Source organism: Phycodurus eques, chromosome 15, assembly GCF_024500275.1.
Source record: "Phycodurus eques isolate BA_2022a chromosome 15, UOR_Pequ_1.1, whole genome shotgun sequence".
NCBI lineage: Eukaryota > Metazoa > Chordata > Actinopteri > Syngnathiformes > Syngnathidae > Phycodurus > Phycodurus eques.
Genome location: NC_084539.1, coordinates 14,656,632 through 14,674,740, shown reverse-complemented (window position 1 = coordinate 14,674,740; position 18,109 = coordinate 14,656,632). Strand labels below are relative to the sequence as shown.

General features: G+C 40.3%; 2 protein-coding genes across 2 annotated transcripts; both read left to right on the top strand.

Annotated features, from left to right (window-relative positions):
* Positions 1 to 3,695: 3,695 nt before the first annotated feature.
* Positions 3,696 to 14,187, top strand: skor2 (SKI family transcriptional corepressor 2). Its single transcript, XM_061698673.1, has 9 exons — positions 3,696 to 3,899; positions 5,433 to 7,427; positions 7,913 to 7,970; positions 8,346 to 8,429; positions 11,372 to 11,437; positions 11,588 to 11,686; positions 11,849 to 11,916; positions 12,400 to 12,463; positions 12,854 to 14,187. The coding sequence occupies exons 2-8, from the start codon at positions 5,448 to 5,450 to the stop codon at positions 12,454 to 12,456; spliced, it is 2,412 nt and encodes an 803-aa protein (XP_061554657.1). The 5' UTR covers positions 3,696 to 3,899; positions 5,433 to 5,447; the 3' UTR covers positions 12,457 to 12,463; positions 12,854 to 14,187.
* A 362-nt stretch (positions 14,188 to 14,549) lies between these two features.
* On the top strand, positions 14,550 to 16,596 carry ier3ip1 (immediate early response 3 interacting protein 1). The gene is made up of 3 exons (XM_061698791.1): positions 14,550 to 14,689; positions 15,258 to 15,359; positions 15,825 to 16,596. Exons 1-3 carry the CDS (start codon positions 14,599 to 14,601, stop codon positions 15,878 to 15,880), a joined length of 249 nt encoding a protein of 82 aa, XP_061554775.1. The 5' UTR covers positions 14,550 to 14,598; the 3' UTR covers positions 15,881 to 16,596.
* The last annotated feature ends 1,513 nt before the right edge of the window (positions 16,597 to 18,109 follow it).

The window sequence follows — 18,109 nt, the reverse complement described above, 5'->3', positions numbered from 1 at the left end:
AAAGATGTGTGTTAATTGTAATGGCGCACTAAATCTTTTCTGAACACAAGAGTTGGATTCAGTAAAAGACGGCGCAGCATTAAGTAAGGATTACATTTGGAGCGAGCATATTGTAGCCTACATCTGCTTTTTAATCGACACTAAATGAATGGAGCACTTTATTCTAGGCTCTAATAATTGTTTTTTTCTAAGCACGCCTTAATTGGTTTTACCTCCATTCATAACAGAATGCAAATATCTATGAAATATCAGATAAATTCCCTCATTTTATTAATGGACGGGGCTTGATGTTTCGAGAAAGGGGTGTTGGGGGGGTACATTTTAGTATGGTAATCACTCACCTGGGGCGTGTTGCATTTATTGACAGCTCTGATGTTAAACGTCTCAAGCTCACTTAGTGTTGTACCTCTTAATTTATGATGTTTCCATCTCTCTTCAATGTGTGCGTGTGCGCTTCACTGGTTTGACCCTCAGAAGTCACACATGCTATTCTTTTTTTTTTTTCCGTTTTTTTTTTTTTTAAAACATGATTCATTTCTCAGTGGGGCGACCGGCTAATGCATTATGAAAACAGTGAAATGTATTCCAAAGGGCGTAATAGCTGTATTGTATTGGAATAAGCCCTTTTGCCCGCATCACTTGGTTTAGTCATGCTCTGCTTTTAATAACATGTCGTCGGAAACATGAGGCGTTTAATTATTTCCGCCAGCTCTGATTGCGACCCTGACAATAGTTGTGAATAAAGTTTTGAATGCAATTAAATTTTTCACCTTGCGTTATTTACATGCAATAATCCACGACACATAAGCATCACAAAAAACTCGATTTAAACTACAGCAAGAAAAAAAATGTAAATAAAACCTTTGTTAAAAACTCCGTTGTGACGTCAGTCCCCTCTCAGCCCCGCCTCCTTGCGTGTCACACGAGACAAAAGCACGCGCTGTGACGACGTAAATTGGTTTGAAAAGGAGCAGATGGGGCTCGTGTGCGCGCGCGCGTTTTGTCCACGTCCCATGCACGCGCACATTTAATAGCAGCACTAAAAAAATGATGGCACCAGCCCAGCTCAACTTGCACCTTAACCACAGTACAAAAATGTCATTTTGAATTAACATTAATGGTTTGGGGGGGGGGGGGGGAATGACATAGACCTCCGCTCCACTTTAAGTGGAAAATACGTTTTAAGAATAATATCTAAATGAAAAGGTGAAAGGGTGTTGAGCACATCCGCCTCACTGTCGCGGTCCCGGGTTCGATTCTCGCCTCAGATTCTCCTGTGTGGAGGTTGCATGTTTTTGGTTTACTCTGTGTCATCCTGCTTCCTCGCACATTCCCAAAAAATGCATGTTAGCTTAGTTAAAGTGTCAATAGGGTGTGAATGTCAATGTGAATGGTTATTTGTTTTTATGTACCCTGTGAGGGTTGGCAACCAGTCCAGGGTGTACCCCGGCTCTCGTCCTAAAGTCAGCTGGGATAGGTTCCATCTCACTCATGACCCGAATCAGGACATGCGCTACAATGTATAGGAAATGGATAGTTGAATTATTTAGGCACTTGCACTATATACTGAAATACAACTATTAGCTTGAGCGCCATGCATCATGAAGTTTTCAACAATAAATGACCATTTTCTGAATCAGAATGAGGCCTAAACTCATGGTACAATATTTGCCATACATGTCTTTTACTTTTCAAAATGGCCACTGGGAAACCATTCATCCATTTTCTGAGCCGCTTCTCCTCACTCGGGTCGCGGGCGTGCTGGCGCCTACCCCAGCTATCATCGGGCAGGAGGCGGGGTACACCCTGAACTGGTTGTCAGCACATACAAACAAACAACCATTTGCACTCACATTCACACCTACGGGCAATTTAGAGTCTCCAATTAATGCATGTTTTTGGGATGTGGGAGGAAACCGGAGTGCCCGGAGAAAACACACGCAGGCACGGGGAGAACATGCAAACTCCACAAAGGCGGGGCCGGGGATTAAACCCCGCTCCTCAGAACTGTGAGGCAGACGCTCAAACCAGTCATCCACCATGCCGCCACTGGGGAAACCTGTCCGAATAATTATGAAAAATGTTTCACTTCTCCCTCTCACGAAGACGTTTGAGGAGGGTGACGACATCCTTCAATCTGGGTTACATGGCTTTATTTTTAGGTCTGCGTGCTCCCATCTGTAATTTGGCTGCATATTTTTAGTGGATGGAGTAATTGAGCTTGCTCGATCAAGTGGAGCAGAGGAGTATAGCTGAAACATTTCCGGGACTTTTGAGAGAATAACTTGTTTAGACCCCTACCTGTTTAGTCAGATAAATAATGCTGCAACATGTAAGACCCTCTTTAGGTGCATTGTTACTGCCTTTTGTAGCACAATGTACTCATTTGGACCCTCAGCGCGAAACTTTTGTAACTCATAGAACAACTTGCACAAGTAGAAAGGGAAGAAAAAAAAGCCTGGTGAAAAAGTAGTTTGACCCCGAGAGACACATTTTAATTTGCCATCCATTTTCTACATCACTTGTCCTCATTAGGGTCGTTGGTGAGCTGGAGCCGAATGCAGCTGATTTTGGGAAAGAGGTGGGCTACATACACCCTGGACTGGTCACCATTGCATGACACATACAGTACAAATAAGCACTCACCAGCACATTCACACACATTCACACCAATTCTGAGTCTTTAATTAACTTAAAATGCATATTTTTTAAGGATCGGAGGTAGCAGGAACCTGCAGAACATGCAAACTCTATTTTGGCCTGTAAACGTTTTTTCATCATCCATCCATTTTCTATAGCCATCCTGCACCATTTTTAATCACAACTGGAAAAGCATCCGTAAAACAATACGACATGCATTCACAAGCATAAAAACCCAAACACCACAAGGCATTGATGAACCCACACAATATTAGAACCCAACAACACTGAGGCCAGAAGGGCTGACATACACTATATGTCGGGGGGAATAAAGGAGGAGGGGCGATATTACATGTGTAATTATAACTTTTTTTAAATGATTATTACAATCAGATTTTTGGCTAATGTCACCTACTGTTAATTGGGTTTGGTTGCAGGTGCAGGATTGAGGTTGTGAAGTTTTTCTCCAGTATCTAAAGTTTCTGGCCACCATTAGATTGTATTGCTTTATTATTATTTATTTATTTATTTATTTATTTATTTATTTTTTAAATAACACCACCAAAAATAAAAAGTAAAAATAAATAAATACCTTCCATTTGCCTTCCAATCACATTTGAGCTTCAAACTAAACGGAACGCGGCCCTAATCAGTGCTACAGCAGTCTTTGTACTGCGAACAATTAAAATCACCGTTAAACTCGTTTAAACGACGACCGTAATACATGTTTATTGTAACAACGTGACACGGTGCGATAGTTAATTCATTTTACGATATTTTCGTAACTTGAACTTTGTATGATGTGCGTTGAGGTGATGGGCTGAGCTCGAGCCACACGCCAATCAAACTGGAGAGAGAGAGAAAGAGAGGGAGAGAGAGAGAAAGAGGGAGGGGGAGAGAGAGAGATGGAGAGAGAGAGCGAGAGAGGGAGGGAGGGAGAGAGAGAGAGAGAGAGAGAGAGAGACGGATTAACTCGGCGCGTGGCTCCTCTAAAAGGCGAATAAAAACGGATCGTGCGTCCGCCGTTTAGTCACATTTTACGAGCGGCTTCACTAAAGGTAGATCCGATAAAATAAAATTAAAAAAAAACAATTTAAAAAAACAAACAAAAAAACGCCGCTACCATTAACTCGTGGTTACATATTTGCTGGCTTAAAAAAAAAAAGGCATTTTTTTCTTGTTATGTAGGAGAAAGTGATTTTTCAAGTAAGAGGGATATTTTTTCAACTCACAGTTTGGAGGACTCTCGGCTGGTCGAGGTAAGCACTCGACAATTGCAAGTTGACACTTCAAGGATCAATTGGAAATAAACAACTAATGTCACGAATGACATGCGGCTTGCGCGGTTTTAATTATAAAGATGAATTATTTTGCGTTTGTGTTGTGGGGTCTGTCACTGTAATCTACGTTTTGTTGCTCATTTAAAAATATAAAAAATAAAAGTATGCGACTCCATGAATAACAAAGCACGTTAAATGGATCCCCCATTAGTGAATGTTTAAAAATCAATTCAAAAGAATTTCCCTCCAATGTTATACATTGGCTCATAAATTGGTGGTGATACCGCAAAATTGCATTAATGCGCAGTAAAAGTTTTAGACCACATTTTTATCTTTTACGTGATAAAATATTTTGTCCGCGTTGCACACCATGAATAAGAGCGTCTTGAATATGTCCTTTAAAAATGCTGTTGCTCTTATCTGTTCTGTGAAACATTGTTTTTTATACATAATACAGCATCGGTGAATGATTAAAAAAAAGATATATATATATACATATATATAAGGGCATAATCTCTTTATATATATATATATATATATATATATTAACATAGCCATCGGACGTTCACGTTCGTTACGTTTTGTCGTTTCAAGTTAAAATATCTTTTTACATGATTTTAAATTCGATACACAAATATTAAATTGTATTGTGTCGCAATATAACAAAGCATATTGCCTCTTCTTTCCGTTTAGAACTTGGACAACTTCAAAAGTCAAGTGACCTGAAATGATTCTAAATCTAAAAAATGATAATGCAGACAAGTTCAGTCAAAAGGAGATTGCAAATATACAGACTACAAAATTGAGTTGTAATGCCTGACTCATAATGGACACATTTATTTGGGCTGAGATCATTTTAATGTAACTGATTTAGTGAAGCTGCAGGTTCCTGCATGAAAAGGAAATATTTTGAAAATGTTCCACAGAATTACTGTAACATTTTGTTAGTTTGTATTTTGATGCGTGCTAATCCTTCTCAAAATACTAAACCTTGACTTTTGAGGTTTGCACTGCGTTTTAGTAAAATAAAAAATAAAACAATCAAATGTATACTTTGTATACAGCTTACTTTAATTTGTTTAATATTAAAAACAAAAATTCATGACTTACACTCTGAATTTATAACACATTTTAATGTATTATGGACACGTATGTTATAGGTGCACTGTCTCACCTGAATTACATGGACAGATGCTGACCGTTTAAAATTTGGAATAATTATATCTTAACATCAATTTATCCTCCTGTACTTTAATCTTCATTAGCTATAAAGACACCTTTATTATTATTATTATTATTTGTTAGACTTAAACTCTACAATACAGTTACTCAAAGAAAAAGGTCCAAAAGCAAGGCTCTCAATTTAATTTAAAGGCACACACACTCAGTGCATGATAAATATCTATATTTTGTGTCCTGTTTGGAAATGGCGCACAAGTGCATTTATTCCTGCAGCATCAACACATCTTCTGTCTTGTTTTCTTTTATTTCCTATAATTTCTCTGTCTGCAGGTTGGTTGCGCCAGTATGGACAAGTCCCATCTTTCCAACCCTAGTGACATCATCATGACAAACTCAACAGGTCCCTACCCGCAGGAACCCCTGACTCCTCCCCGGCCCACCCACCACCACTCCTCGTCTTCCTTATCTTCGCCCTCACCTTCGTCTTCCTCCTCGCCCCTCAAGCCCAATCAGGTCGGCCAGGTCATCCTGTACGGCGTTCCGATTGTGTCGCTGGTCATCGATAACAACGACAGACTTTGCTTGGCGCAGATTTCCAACACGCTCCTCAAAAACTACAGTTACAACGAGATCCATAACCGTCGCGTGGCACTGGGCATCACCTGTGTCCAGTGCACTCCTGTTCAGCTGGAAATCCTCCGCCGCGCCGGGGCCATGCCAATCTCGTCACGCCGCTGCGGCATGATCACCAAGCGCGAGGCCCAGCGCCTCTGCAAGTCCTTCCTGGGAGAGAACATACCTCCCAAGCTGCCCGACAACTTCGCCTTCGACGTGACGCATGAGTGCGCCTGGGGTTGCCGCGGTAACTTCATCCCCGCACGCTACAACAGCTCACGGGCCAAATGCATCAAGTGCTCCTTCTGCAATATGTACTTCTCCCCAAATAAGTTCATTTTTCATTCCCACCGCACGCCAGACGCCAAGTACACTCAGCCCGACGCTGCCAATTTCAACTCCTGGCGGCGGCACCTCAAACTTAGCGACAAACACCCAGCTGACGAGCTAATTTACGCTTGGGAAGATGTGAAGGCTATGTTCAACGGAGGAAGTCGGAAGAGGGCGTTGCCCTCTGCGGGCCACTGTCATTCCATGGGTCCCGTGAAAACCCTAGGCTCGGTGGTACCTCACATGATGGGAGGCGACCTGGGTGCGCAGAAAAGAGCACACTTTGAAGATGAAGACGACCTTGAAGGAGGTGGTTTGTCCCCCCGTAAGACACCGCGTAGTTATCCCGTCATCCCCGTCCCGAGCAAAGGCTTCGGCATGCTCCAAAAGTTTCCCCCCACGTCGATTTTCCCATCTCCTTACCCCTTCCCAGCATTCGGCCTCTGCCAGCAGAAAAAAGAGGATAGTGATGTTTCAGCCGGACACAAAGCGACGGGACTGTCGGGTCTTTTATGGCCCGGACGTAAGGACACTTTTTATCCTCCCTTTTGCATGTTTTGGCCCCCGAGAGCAGCAGGTGGGATCCCCGTGCCCACGTACCTGCAGCCTCAGCCCAGCCTCTCCTCCCTGGCTGACAATCCCTCCCTTCGGCAAGCCTTCCTGGATCTGTCTGACTCCTCTGAACCTGGAGCTCCAGCTGGCAACGGGAACGCCGTCAGTACAAACGTGACCCCCAATAACGGGAGCGCCGCATCTAGATCTGCTCTCTTTGACCCCGATTGTACAATGATAACCCCTGACCTTCGGCCTGTGACTTCGGAGAGCTGGCTCAAACTCTTAGAAAACCCCACACTCCAAACCAGGAAGCCCAGCTACGGCTCAGCCTTCCGCCCTGTCATCAAAGATGCAGAGAGCATCGCTAAACTCCACAGTAACGGAGGAAGCGTCACCGGGGTGACAGATGAGGACTTGGGGATCGCCGTCACAGGGTCGGACCGCCACCCACGGCTCTCGCCCAGCAGCAGCTGTAGTTACGGCAGCGAAAGCGGGGGCGAAGGAGAAGCGGAGGGAAGGGAAAGCGAGGAGGACGGGGAGGTGGACGTGGAGTCCTCTAAGCAGGAAGACGAAGAAGAAGATGGGGGCTTCGCCGGGCGGCCCCCGCAGAATCAAACAAACCTGTTCCTGCCCACAGTGAGCAACAGTGCCAGGGAAGACCGGGGGAATGAGAGGGGGAGTGTTGCGGCATATCCCAGCACCTCCCCCCCCTCCTCTGTGGACCCCATCCGACAGGAGTCCCCCAGCCTGCCCGCCTCATCGCCCGCCAGCCTGCCGCTCTCCGGCTCCAGCCCCTCGCACAGAGAAGACCCAACTTACAAAAACGTAAATATCCCCGCAGGCCACGTCAGCTAATTATTATTTAAATGGTGCTGCAGCAGGCAAGGATGTGATCTGCATAAGCAGATTGATAGGCTGCCTCCTCCCTGTAGGAATTGAAACAGTCACCCCACCCTGATCCCTGTTAATAGACCCTGGCATGTGGGCTGTTTAATGGCCACCGTCTGTTTGTTCTCTCATTGTAACCTCAGCCTGTTAGGGCAACTCTAATCTTTAACCTGTTGCCGCTTGCATTAACCTAGCCTCTGACGGAGGAGGCGGCAGTGGCAGAAGAGAAATACAAAGAGAGAAAAACACTATCAATATATTTAAAGCATATCATATTAGAAATAAATCCCAGTGCTGACTCATTGAAAACAGATTTTATACATAATGAACTACAAAAAAAAAACCTGCTGTGCTCTACCACTGTTCTATAGTATATTACACACAAATGTAATAATAACTACATACTGTGTATCTGATTCCAGGTAGAGAAAAACAGAAATGAAGGACTACCTGCCTACGCAACCAAAGACTCCATGTCAGGTGCGCACCGATGTTTGAAATTGTTGTAATTTATAGCACTTGTCTTACGTACGGTACACACACACAGACACATTATTAAAGCAGCTTTGACTTACTATCCATTTTTCTAAAAACACTTTTTTTTCTTATTATTTGATGTCTGAGCAAGTTATTCTATGGCAGCTTTGTTCTATTGAGTGTCTGAGTGCGGGGATTTATGTGTCACATATATCTGGGATGTTTCATTTTCTGCTCTCATCTCTCACACTGACGTCCTCTGCTTGTTTTGTGGTGGTGCACTATTTAACACACACTCAAACATTGGCACAATATGTGCACGTACCTTATGTTTGACAAGGATCCAAATGACCGGCTTAAAACTGTATTTTTCTCCAGATGAAAACAAAGAGCAGAACAGCTTCTTTGGAGCCGAGAATGAGACATCAGTACCAGCACCGGACTACTGGAGGGAAAGCTCAGGTAGACTCCCCCCCCCCCCCCCCCCATGTTCTTTAATGCTGTCAGGCAATGACAGCCTGAAATTTTAATAGTGCAATTTGCAGGTTAAGCAAAATGACTTTAACTGCAACATTTAAAGGGGAACAAAACTGTCTGGTACTTCATATTACCTCATTTTGATCAAATAAGACTACTGTCTGCACACCCGTACTATATCTAATGAAGACCAGTCAGCGTCATGGAGGTATTTATTTAGCAATGGTGTGATGGTGTGCTCATCATAATCAAGTACACCTCAGCAGATTTGTTAAAAAACTCAGAATTTTGTTTCAGAAGAAATATTGTCTGTGGCTTACTTAACTACTATATACCACGCAAATGTGGGCCATTGACAGCAAATGAGATTTATTAATGTGCACACATTAAAACAGCCGTGATTCCCAACCAGGGTGCCGCAGCAGATTAGTGTGCTGTGAGAGGTCATCAAGGGAAATTATCCAATTGCACTTGATTTCTTATTTATGAATTACAAATATGTCTTTGTTCATCTAGGTGTGTCAGATGCATATAGTAACAGGCAGAACAACGAAATGCTCTTCCTGACAGAAGGCACAATAAACCTGGGTATCTACCTGTTGCCATTCATACGAGAGAATACACTAAATCATCAAACTTCCTGCGAATATGTCAGTTTTGTGTTCAATAAACAGGCCCATATTTCACACTGAGTAAGTACATTTGTCTGTAAATTGAGATGAGGTCATCATTATTTCAGGATTCATATGTGATACATTTTGTTTGGTTGTGTGGCCGGAGTTTTTTCTAATGCAAAGTGGGTGCCTTGGCTCAATAAATGTTGGGAAACAAAATAATAATCTTAATCTTAATTTGGCGAAAATCAATCCACACCAATAAAAGTCTATCAAAGCTACATTTCAGTTTTTAAAAAAATCGCATTTATAAGCATTCAACAGGTAAGTGTAATCATCATCATCAAAATTGTTCAATTGTTAAATATAAAAAGCTTACTTTTCAAAGCAATTTTACTTATTTACATTGAGCACCTTTTTAGATCAATATTGAAGTCTGACAGAGGAAAACGTAACATAATTATCTGTGTAAAGGTTTTTTATTTTTTTTTCCCGGATACAACTCTTGTATTGGATCTTGTTAGATGGTGCAAGTGTACCTAATGAAATGCCTAAAAACACACAGAGAAGAGCGCTGTGTAAAGCTGCTTAGCCGAGTTGTCACCGAGGTTGTTGCTCTTCGGGGGGCCGTTCTAGTTCAACAAGAAAACATCAGCTCAGAAATAAGCAGCGGCGCCGGCACCCTCCATCCTAGACCAATATCGCCGCAGACATAATTGCCTTTTTTCCCCCCCCTTCCTCAGCGCTAAAAGAAAAAAACCTTTGCCGTTCGAAAAAGATCACATCTTATTGCCTTTTTATATCTGTCAGGAAGACATTAAAAGTGCTTTATGACATCTGCGCCAACATTTATATCTACCCCCACTAACACGAACACACACACACACACACACACTCCCGCTACCCGGACACGCTCACACACACGCATCGTAATGATCCCTGCACATAATGTGTAATGTATTTCGAAAAATTACACGAAACAAATTAAATGAGACCACCTTTCCCCTGATTGCCAAACGTCTCCCTGGGCGTTGGGAAGCTCTACGTGATTAGAAGGCCTGACTCCTTTGAGAGCGCAACCCCCTCCCCTCCCCTCCCCTCCTTCCCCGCCTCCGCTGTCTTTAAACTCTCCCTCTGTTTCTAGGGAGAGAAAAAAATAATAATCTAATTTTCCATTTATGTAATGCAAACCGCTTTGGCTTTGACTATTCACGGTTAATTGACTGTCAAACGAGGTTGTTATCCTCGGGCAGTGTCTGCAAATTTGCTTGTCAAATGAGACAGAGAGAGGAGAGCAAAAGGAGAGACGAGAAGGGGAACTCTCTGCTCCAAATGAGAGGAAAGAGCATAGGAGGGCTGAAGGAGGATATGAAATGACTGGAGGAGACCATGCACATTGAGCGTGGGAGATTATCACATCATGCTGTTTTCAAACTCGTGCCATCGAAATGAGATGTTTGAGGAACAAGTGTACATCGAGGATGAAATTAGCAAAAATATTTGTTCTCCCATACCTCTCTTTTTGTAGGTAAATACAAAAAGGTAACCGAAACATATCTCAGTTTGGTTTAAAACTTCATCGTATCTTCCTGGAAGGTGTTTCCAATATTTATGACTCTTTTGTAGCCAAAGATCACTAAAACTGATGCTGCTGTCCAACACTACAGCAATTCAACCACAATATTCTCATATACAGAGGTGGGTAGTAACCCACTACATATACTCTGTTACATTGACTTAAGTAACTTTCTGGATAAATTGTACTTGTCAGAGTAGTTTTAATGCAACATACTTGAGCATTTTTGGTGAAAAAGAAACACTTTAAGTGCATTACATTGAACTACATTCCGCTCGCTACTTTTATTTGTATCTATTTGTTTTAGTTGGTCAGAGATTTTTTTTCCCTATATGACATTCAAACCGCTGATTTAAAAAAAAAAAAAAAAACAGTAAATCAGAAGTTACTCACCAGTTACTCAGTATTTGTAGGTTTTTTTTTTCACTGAGTATTGACTCTTACTAAAGTAATTATTGTGACGTAACAGTACTCTTTCTAAAATAAAATGTTTGGCTACTCTACCCACCAAAACGGCCAATGCATCCAGTCGTTAGTACAATGCGACACTGACATCTAGAGGTCACTTGGTTAATTACAGCCGTTTCACTCACAAAGTTACATACGAAGAATCCAAACGCTGATAAATAAGGTCAGCGTGTGTGATGCGTACTTATATTAGCAGCTGTGTTGTGGTGGATTCATATGTCTTAAAAAAATACAATCATATTAATCTAAAACTGTCTATGTGTTCTCAGGTGATCAAAGTCAAGGGGCTGCGTCTCCTGTGCAACTTAAGAAGGATCTAGAGAATATGGAGAAAGGTACATAAAGATGACACACATTGGCAATATTGAAACAAGTTGCCGATTGGGGTTATTTTGAACAGGGGCATTATAAGCATACACATCTGAGAGTTGTTTTTCAACAACGTCATCCTGTTTTTTTTTTTTTTTTGTCTTTGTCCTCGACAGAGGAGCTCCAGAAAGTCCTGCTGGAGCAGATAGACTTTCGGAGGAGACTGGAGCAAGAGTTTCATGCTCTGAAGGGCACATCCCCATTTCCTGTCTTCCGTGAGTGCTACTTTTTCCTACTTCTTTCTCTTCTTCTTCGTCTTCTTAACCTTTCGCTTCACCTTTTCCTTTTCTCCTTCACTTTCCTCAACGTGCACATTTGCAGTTTCTCTATCAATTACACTGAACTGGTTTCTCAATGGAGTGTCATAATCATTCCAGATAATTTCCAAGACCAGATGAAAAGAGAGCTAGCGTACAGAGAAGAGATGGTCCAGCATTTACAGATGGTAAGGCAATGCATACAAAACAACGATGCTTACTACATAGCACTCACTGCTAAAAGCCCTAATTATTATTAAGCATATTAAGTTAATAAATAGACACATACAATATATATTAAAAACTTGCCCAGCGTTCTTGTTGGTGGTAACAATAAAGCAATTGACTGCACTGCTATTGGTTATTTGCGCATCCAAATCAAACATAGTGTAGGTGCAATCATCTACTTTGTCTTTCATGGGTGAGAAAGCTGCTGTGCAGCATCTGAATCAATCATCACAGCTGACTGACAGACTCCATTTGTCTTTGCTTTCTGTCACACGCTTGTGTGCGCATGGTCACAAAGCCTGCATGCGCACTCAGAGAACGATAATAATTCATATGAAAAAGCATGCATTTTATCCACCTAAATAACTATTGAGCAGTAATTTATTTACTGTGTTCTTTCCCCTTTGACAGTATACTAACATTTCAACTTTTGTGTCCTTCAGATTCCGTATGCAAACATCATTAGAAAAGAAAAGATCAGCTCCCATCTTAATAAGTAGATAAAAGGTAACTAAAGGTATTTTATTCATATTTTAAATTGTTTCCCCAATCCTTTATGAACAACATGAGGAAACAATTGAATATTCAAAATTTTAACCTTATAAAATTATCATATCTGTGATATTTAAATATATATTTTTTTAACTGAAATTAGAATTAAGAGTTAAATCATTACAGTCTATATAAATCACTATCATTTACTTTTCAGTCATTAGAAATCAATGTAATTTACTTTTCCATCATTCGATTTAACCAGCATCAAACTGGTATCAATTTTGTCTAAACTTAATTCTATAAACTATCGTAAATTATGGATTACCAATAAGAAAACACACAGTATAATCCAGAAACAGCATTAACACTCAATTGTAATGTTTTTTGTTTTTGTTTTCACAGGCTGAGTCATCTTACCTGGAAGGAAGAAGAATTCTGCAAAACCTCCCATCCATCCATTTTCAACACCGTTTATCCTGGTTAGGGTCACGGGGACGCTGGAGCCTATCCCAGCTGACTTCAGGCGAAAGGCGGACTACACCCTGAACTGGTCGCCAGTCAGACGCAGGGCACATATAGACACGGACAACCATTCGCACTCACATTCACACCGTCACTGAGTGGGAACTGAACCCACGCTGCCCGCACCAAAGTCAGGCGAGTGTACCACTACAGCAAAACCTCCCCCTAAATGATAATAATGATAAAACTAAATTAGTAGAAAAGACATAGTAGAATGCAGACATTTCTCTGGATTCCTTGCACCTGAAACATTTGTCCTGTTCCCTGGGATTGATTTCCTAAAAGAGAAACAAACTGATGACTTCAGATGAAAATCCCCAGTCAGACTCAAAGGCACCAAGCGGGACCCAAAGATGCCCACCATGAATTTACCTGGTGGCCTTAAAGGCTAATCTACTGAAGTTGAACTACCTGGCTTTTTAACAAGTTTTAAAGGTACAAAGAAGTCAGATTAAGTCAAGACTGTTTTGTTCAGGACTCAGAACTGCTGCTGTAAATAAACACACTGGATGAGGATGGTCCTCACGCTAATATTGTTGCTGTTGTTACTGTTTTTGTTGCTGTGATAATTGTAAATGACATATCAGCCATTATTTACTGTGAACCTATTCATCATAAACATGCAGGAAATGTTACCTCAAAAAGAACATTATTTGTTATATTGTCATAAAGTATACTCCAGATAAGTATCATAATAGGTATGTTTTTATTTTGCACACATTTTCCCAGATACTTTTTAAAATAATTGGAAAAAAAATCATAAATTAAAGGCTTTACTTTCCCCCAAAGGTGTGTCAGTATGCTGCCTTTTTTATTGGTTTGTCATGTCTGCAGATGCTGAATGGACACAACTTGTATTTATTGAACTTGTAAAATAGCCCAACAAAAATTGTACATACGCTCCATGTGAGTGTATTCATCCACACAGTCGATTTAAATGTGTTTGTTATTTTCATTTCAGTATTGGGGCCTAAGACCCTGACCTTAAAAATAGGATTATTTATTACAAAGAGAAAAGAAAATGTTGCTGTCAATGTCACAAAGTGTAAAATGAAAACTCATCCATCATGTTTATAGGTTGGACCAAATGAATGGATAAAGTTGTCATTGCCTGAGAAAGATGTTATAATTATAAACTGCAGATGTATTTAAATAACCTATGTTCCTGCTCTCTACGGTTTACTGTACGTGTAAATTAAAAGACTATAAATAACGCTGGGATGGTTTCTTATAATAAATTTGTTCAAGTAATTAATTGAACTAAATCCATTTGAATGTTTAATAAAAAGCTATCATCACTGCCAACAATGAATCATTTGATGCAATTCGAGCAAAAAGAGGTGAACCACATGACACACACAGACCCAATATGAAATTATTATTATTATTGTATTTATTTATTTTTTTGGGAAAGGGCACAATAATATGAAACGTTGAACCCCACTGAGCATCCACTTAGACGTTTTTTTTAATAGTTTTTTTTTTTTGCCAGGAGTATGAGGTTTACGTAGACGATGTGTAATTTACGACACTTCTCGTTTGTACGTCATCATCTGCTCATTTACGACGCCCTGCCTCCTTCAATAGGAGTGGCTGAAGACAAGAGAAGAAAAGAAGTTTCCAGCATGGCGTTTACACTCTATTCGCTCATCCAGACCGCAATTCTGTGCACAAATGCCATCGCTGTGTTGCACGAAGAAAGGTTCCTCAGCAAAAGTAAGTGTTTAGTCGTCCTTGAGGTCATCGTATTTGAATTGGATGTCGCGATGGCTAGAAATGAATGACACACTAGTGCTGGCCATCTCCAATGAGGGAAAATATACTTTTTGGTTTTATTTGAAATACTGTACACATACGAAGAGGGCGATTGATTGGCTTTTATTACGACACACAACAAGCCCACAAAAGCGTTCTTAAAATGTGTGATCTGTACATAATGCTCTTTTGCCTGGGTCTGGTAGTTTTGTTATTTTGGTTGTAGTTGACAGACTGTCAATGACAGTGGTGTAAAACTGCAATGCATCTTTCTGAGAATTGCTTCTAATGTTTTGCACTTATCCGCAGCTTTTACACTTAACCAAAATTTGGAGTTCTATACTCCTGTTACCGACACATACGTATGCATTGTTGAGTTTATACCTCCCTATAACTGAGGATTATCTCTGTGAAGTCAGCTCTTGTATTGGATCTCATGAGTGCAAGAGATACCTGTGTCATAGCTCACTGCTGGCTCCTGCCTCGTGTAACGTATCATCTCAATGCATTTAAATCTGTCTCTCTCTAGTTGGATCAGGTGTCGACCAGGGCGTCTCAGGTTTTGGAGATGACCCGGGAATCAAAGCCCAGGTCCTCAATCTCATCCGCTCAGTGCGAACTATCATGAGAGGTCAGTTCCATACATCCACTTGACACGCACAAAGATTTACAGTATATACAGGTGCCTCTCGATGAATTAGAATATTTTTGAAAAGCTACGTAATTTTCAGTCATTCAATTAAAAAAGTAAAACTTAATATTATATCGATTCACTCCATATTTGTTTCTCTCTTTTTCTTTTTTTTTTTTAGTTATTATTTTTTTATATAAATAAGTGTGTCTTACAGCCGACAGATCACCATGTCAAGAAATGAGAATATTGCATAAGAAACATTTTTAATAATGAATTTAGACATTTAAACATTTGGAAAAGTGCTTTCTTTCTGTTTGATAAATCTGGATACTGGTTCACCTTTTAGATTTAGCAAATGAAATACATTTCTATCATTTTCTAATTTATATATATTTATATAAATGATGCCTTTTTGAACCTGTGACTTTGAGTTAAATATGTTTTACATGTTTGTTGTTCTAGTGCCTCTTATAATAGTGAATTCAGCTTCCATTGTCCTGCTGTTGCTTTTTGGGTGATGACCGGTCAGCAAGATCAAGTATCAAACTCAAGCTGGAGGACCAAGGAACATTTCTGTCACACACACACGCGCAGTAGTCGTTCGGGTGGAAGCAGTGTTGTGTCCTATTTCTTTTGTTTGTTTTTTGTTTTTTTAAAACACTGATTCCTTCAGTCGAGCTAAATCTTTTCTAAATACTGTAATTTAATGTTTTAATGTCATAGTGCATAACGGTAGCCGAATGGTTAGTATGTCTGCCTCACAGTTTGAGGTTCGGCACTCGACTTTCACCGCCGGCTTTCCTGTGTGAAGTTTGTATGTTCTCCCTGTGCTTGTGTGGATTTTCTCCGGGTAGTCCGGCTTCCTCCCACATTCCAAAATCATGTATTTCTGTTTAATTGAACACTTTTAATTGTCCTTAGGTGTGAATGATTGTTGATGTGTGCCCAGCGATTGACTGGCAACCAACCAGTCCAGGTTGAATGAGGAAATGCAGTATAGATAAATGGATTTGTCATATAATTTTTTTACACTGCCACCGTGGAGATGCTTGTTACTGCAAGTCATGTTGCAACTGTTGATTTGCTTCTCAAATGTGCCAAATGTCTGAAAAAAATTTCGCATTTGTGTGTTTTGTTCCTCTTGATGTTGAGCTATTATTGTTATAATCCAATACAAAAATGTTTCCCTTTCATCTTTCCACCTCTGTATAATAAATGTTGACAGTTCTCTTGCTCCACTCATCTACCCCCTGCTGCTCCACTTCTCTAATAATCCCCATATGCTGTGAATTATCACCATCTCCTGCCCTGTTGATCTCAGCAAATGTTATTATTAACAAAATTTGATCCTGAAATAATGAGAGTGAGTAAATGCGGCTCTGCTAGAATTGAAAGCATATGTTGATCAGAGGGATGTTCCCTGCGAATGTCAATTTAATCTGTGATTAGGCTGCATTGAGCTTTGGTTTTACAATAATATCTGTCAGTGATCACAGGCCATATTTGCGTGCATATTTGCACTTCACAGCTTGGAATCTGGTGTTTAGTTTGCATGATTTAAATCAATTTAAAAAAAATTTGATATTCCAAATAAATGATGCAAAAATATAAATCAACTCAACTTTATTAATGATGAAGTGGCGTATACATTATGTTGATACATTCATTAATGCCTTTTCTGAATAGACTTGTGAAAAGGTTGGTGGACAGTCTGAAACTATGCCTGTTTATAATATATGAGGTCTGTCTGAAAATTTATATTTCAAGCCCAAACTACTAGTTTTCCACTTCATTATGGGTTAGACTATCGACCAGCACGTCTACAAAGATCCTGTGGCGTTTGCTTCTTCCAGTATGTGAGAAAAGGTGAGAGTTGTGGCAGGACAAATGTGTCTGATCACAAAGCCCAGAGCATCTGACACTTCCTGGCTGAGAAGAACATTGCTGTGCGGGAGTAACCTCCAATCATATGATGTCCCCCACCTCTTTCCCAAGCTCAAGTGGGTCCTAGGGGAGGATTTGAAAAGGTTTTGAAGACGTGGACGACATTAAGATGGCGTGATGACGAAGGATCTCAAATCCTTCCAGAAGTGTAGGATACCCGACGGCTTACAAAGGGGAAAAGTTTGGATTTTACATATATCTTGTGACACCTCAAACTTCTCTGACATATCCCGTAAACCTAAGAAACTACCAAAGTTAAAAACAGAACAAAACAGTTTAAGCTTTAATAAAGTAAATTGAATTTTCCCCAAACAGGTATAGATTTAAGATAAAATAAAATATAAAGGGATTGAAACCCAAATAGATGCTTAATATATTTTGGGATGGGGTCCTCTCAAAACACCCTTCAGACAGATACATCTTTAACATGTTTTTCATATCTAATGTGAGATGCAAAAAAATATATACACAAAAAACAACTGAAAAACATGTATTCACTATGAAGGGGTAACATGAAAAGAGGATTTGCCACAGTGCTTACTGGCATCATGTCACGACAAGGTTTAGCCTTTTGCTAATACCGTAATAAATCTACCCTCAACGAGCCATTAATGCGATACGTCTGTTAGTTGTTAGAGGAATGGGGTACATGGTTTTTTTTTCTATCATTGTAAGAATGAGTGATTAAGTGATAAGAGATAACCCTCTTAAATGACTACGGGCCAGAAATGTGGTGGAAATGAAGTAAAATTATTTAAAAAACAAATTATATATATATATACATATTTGTATATACACAGTAT

What these genes read in the sequence shown, in the direction of transcription:
- skor2 (XM_061698673.1), top strand. Translation starts at nt 5,448, where the DNA reads ATGGACAAGTCCCATCTTTCCAACCCTAGTGACATCATCATGACAAAC. An exon ending in AAGACCCAACTTACAAAAAC is followed by an intron (nt 7,428 to 7,912) that starts GTAAATATCCCC and finishes ATCTGATTCCAG; the next exon opens with GTAGAGAAAAACAGAAATGA. An exon ending in AACCAAAGACTCCATGTCAG is followed by an intron (nt 7,971 to 8,345) that starts GTGCGCACCGAT and finishes ATTTTTCTCCAG; the next exon opens with ATGAAAACAAAGAGCAGAAC.
- ier3ip1 (XM_061698791.1), top strand. Translation starts at nt 14,599, where the DNA reads ATGGCGTTTACACTCTATTCGCTCATCCAGACCGCAATTCTGTGCACA. An exon ending in AGAAAGGTTCCTCAGCAAAA is followed by an intron (nt 14,690 to 15,257) that starts GTAAGTGTTTAG and finishes GTCTCTCTCTAG; the next exon opens with TTGGATCAGGTGTCGACCAG. An exon ending in AGTGCGAACTATCATGAGAG is followed by an intron (nt 15,360 to 15,824) that starts GTCAGTTCCATA and finishes TTGTTGTTCTAG; the next exon opens with TGCCTCTTATAATAGTGAAT.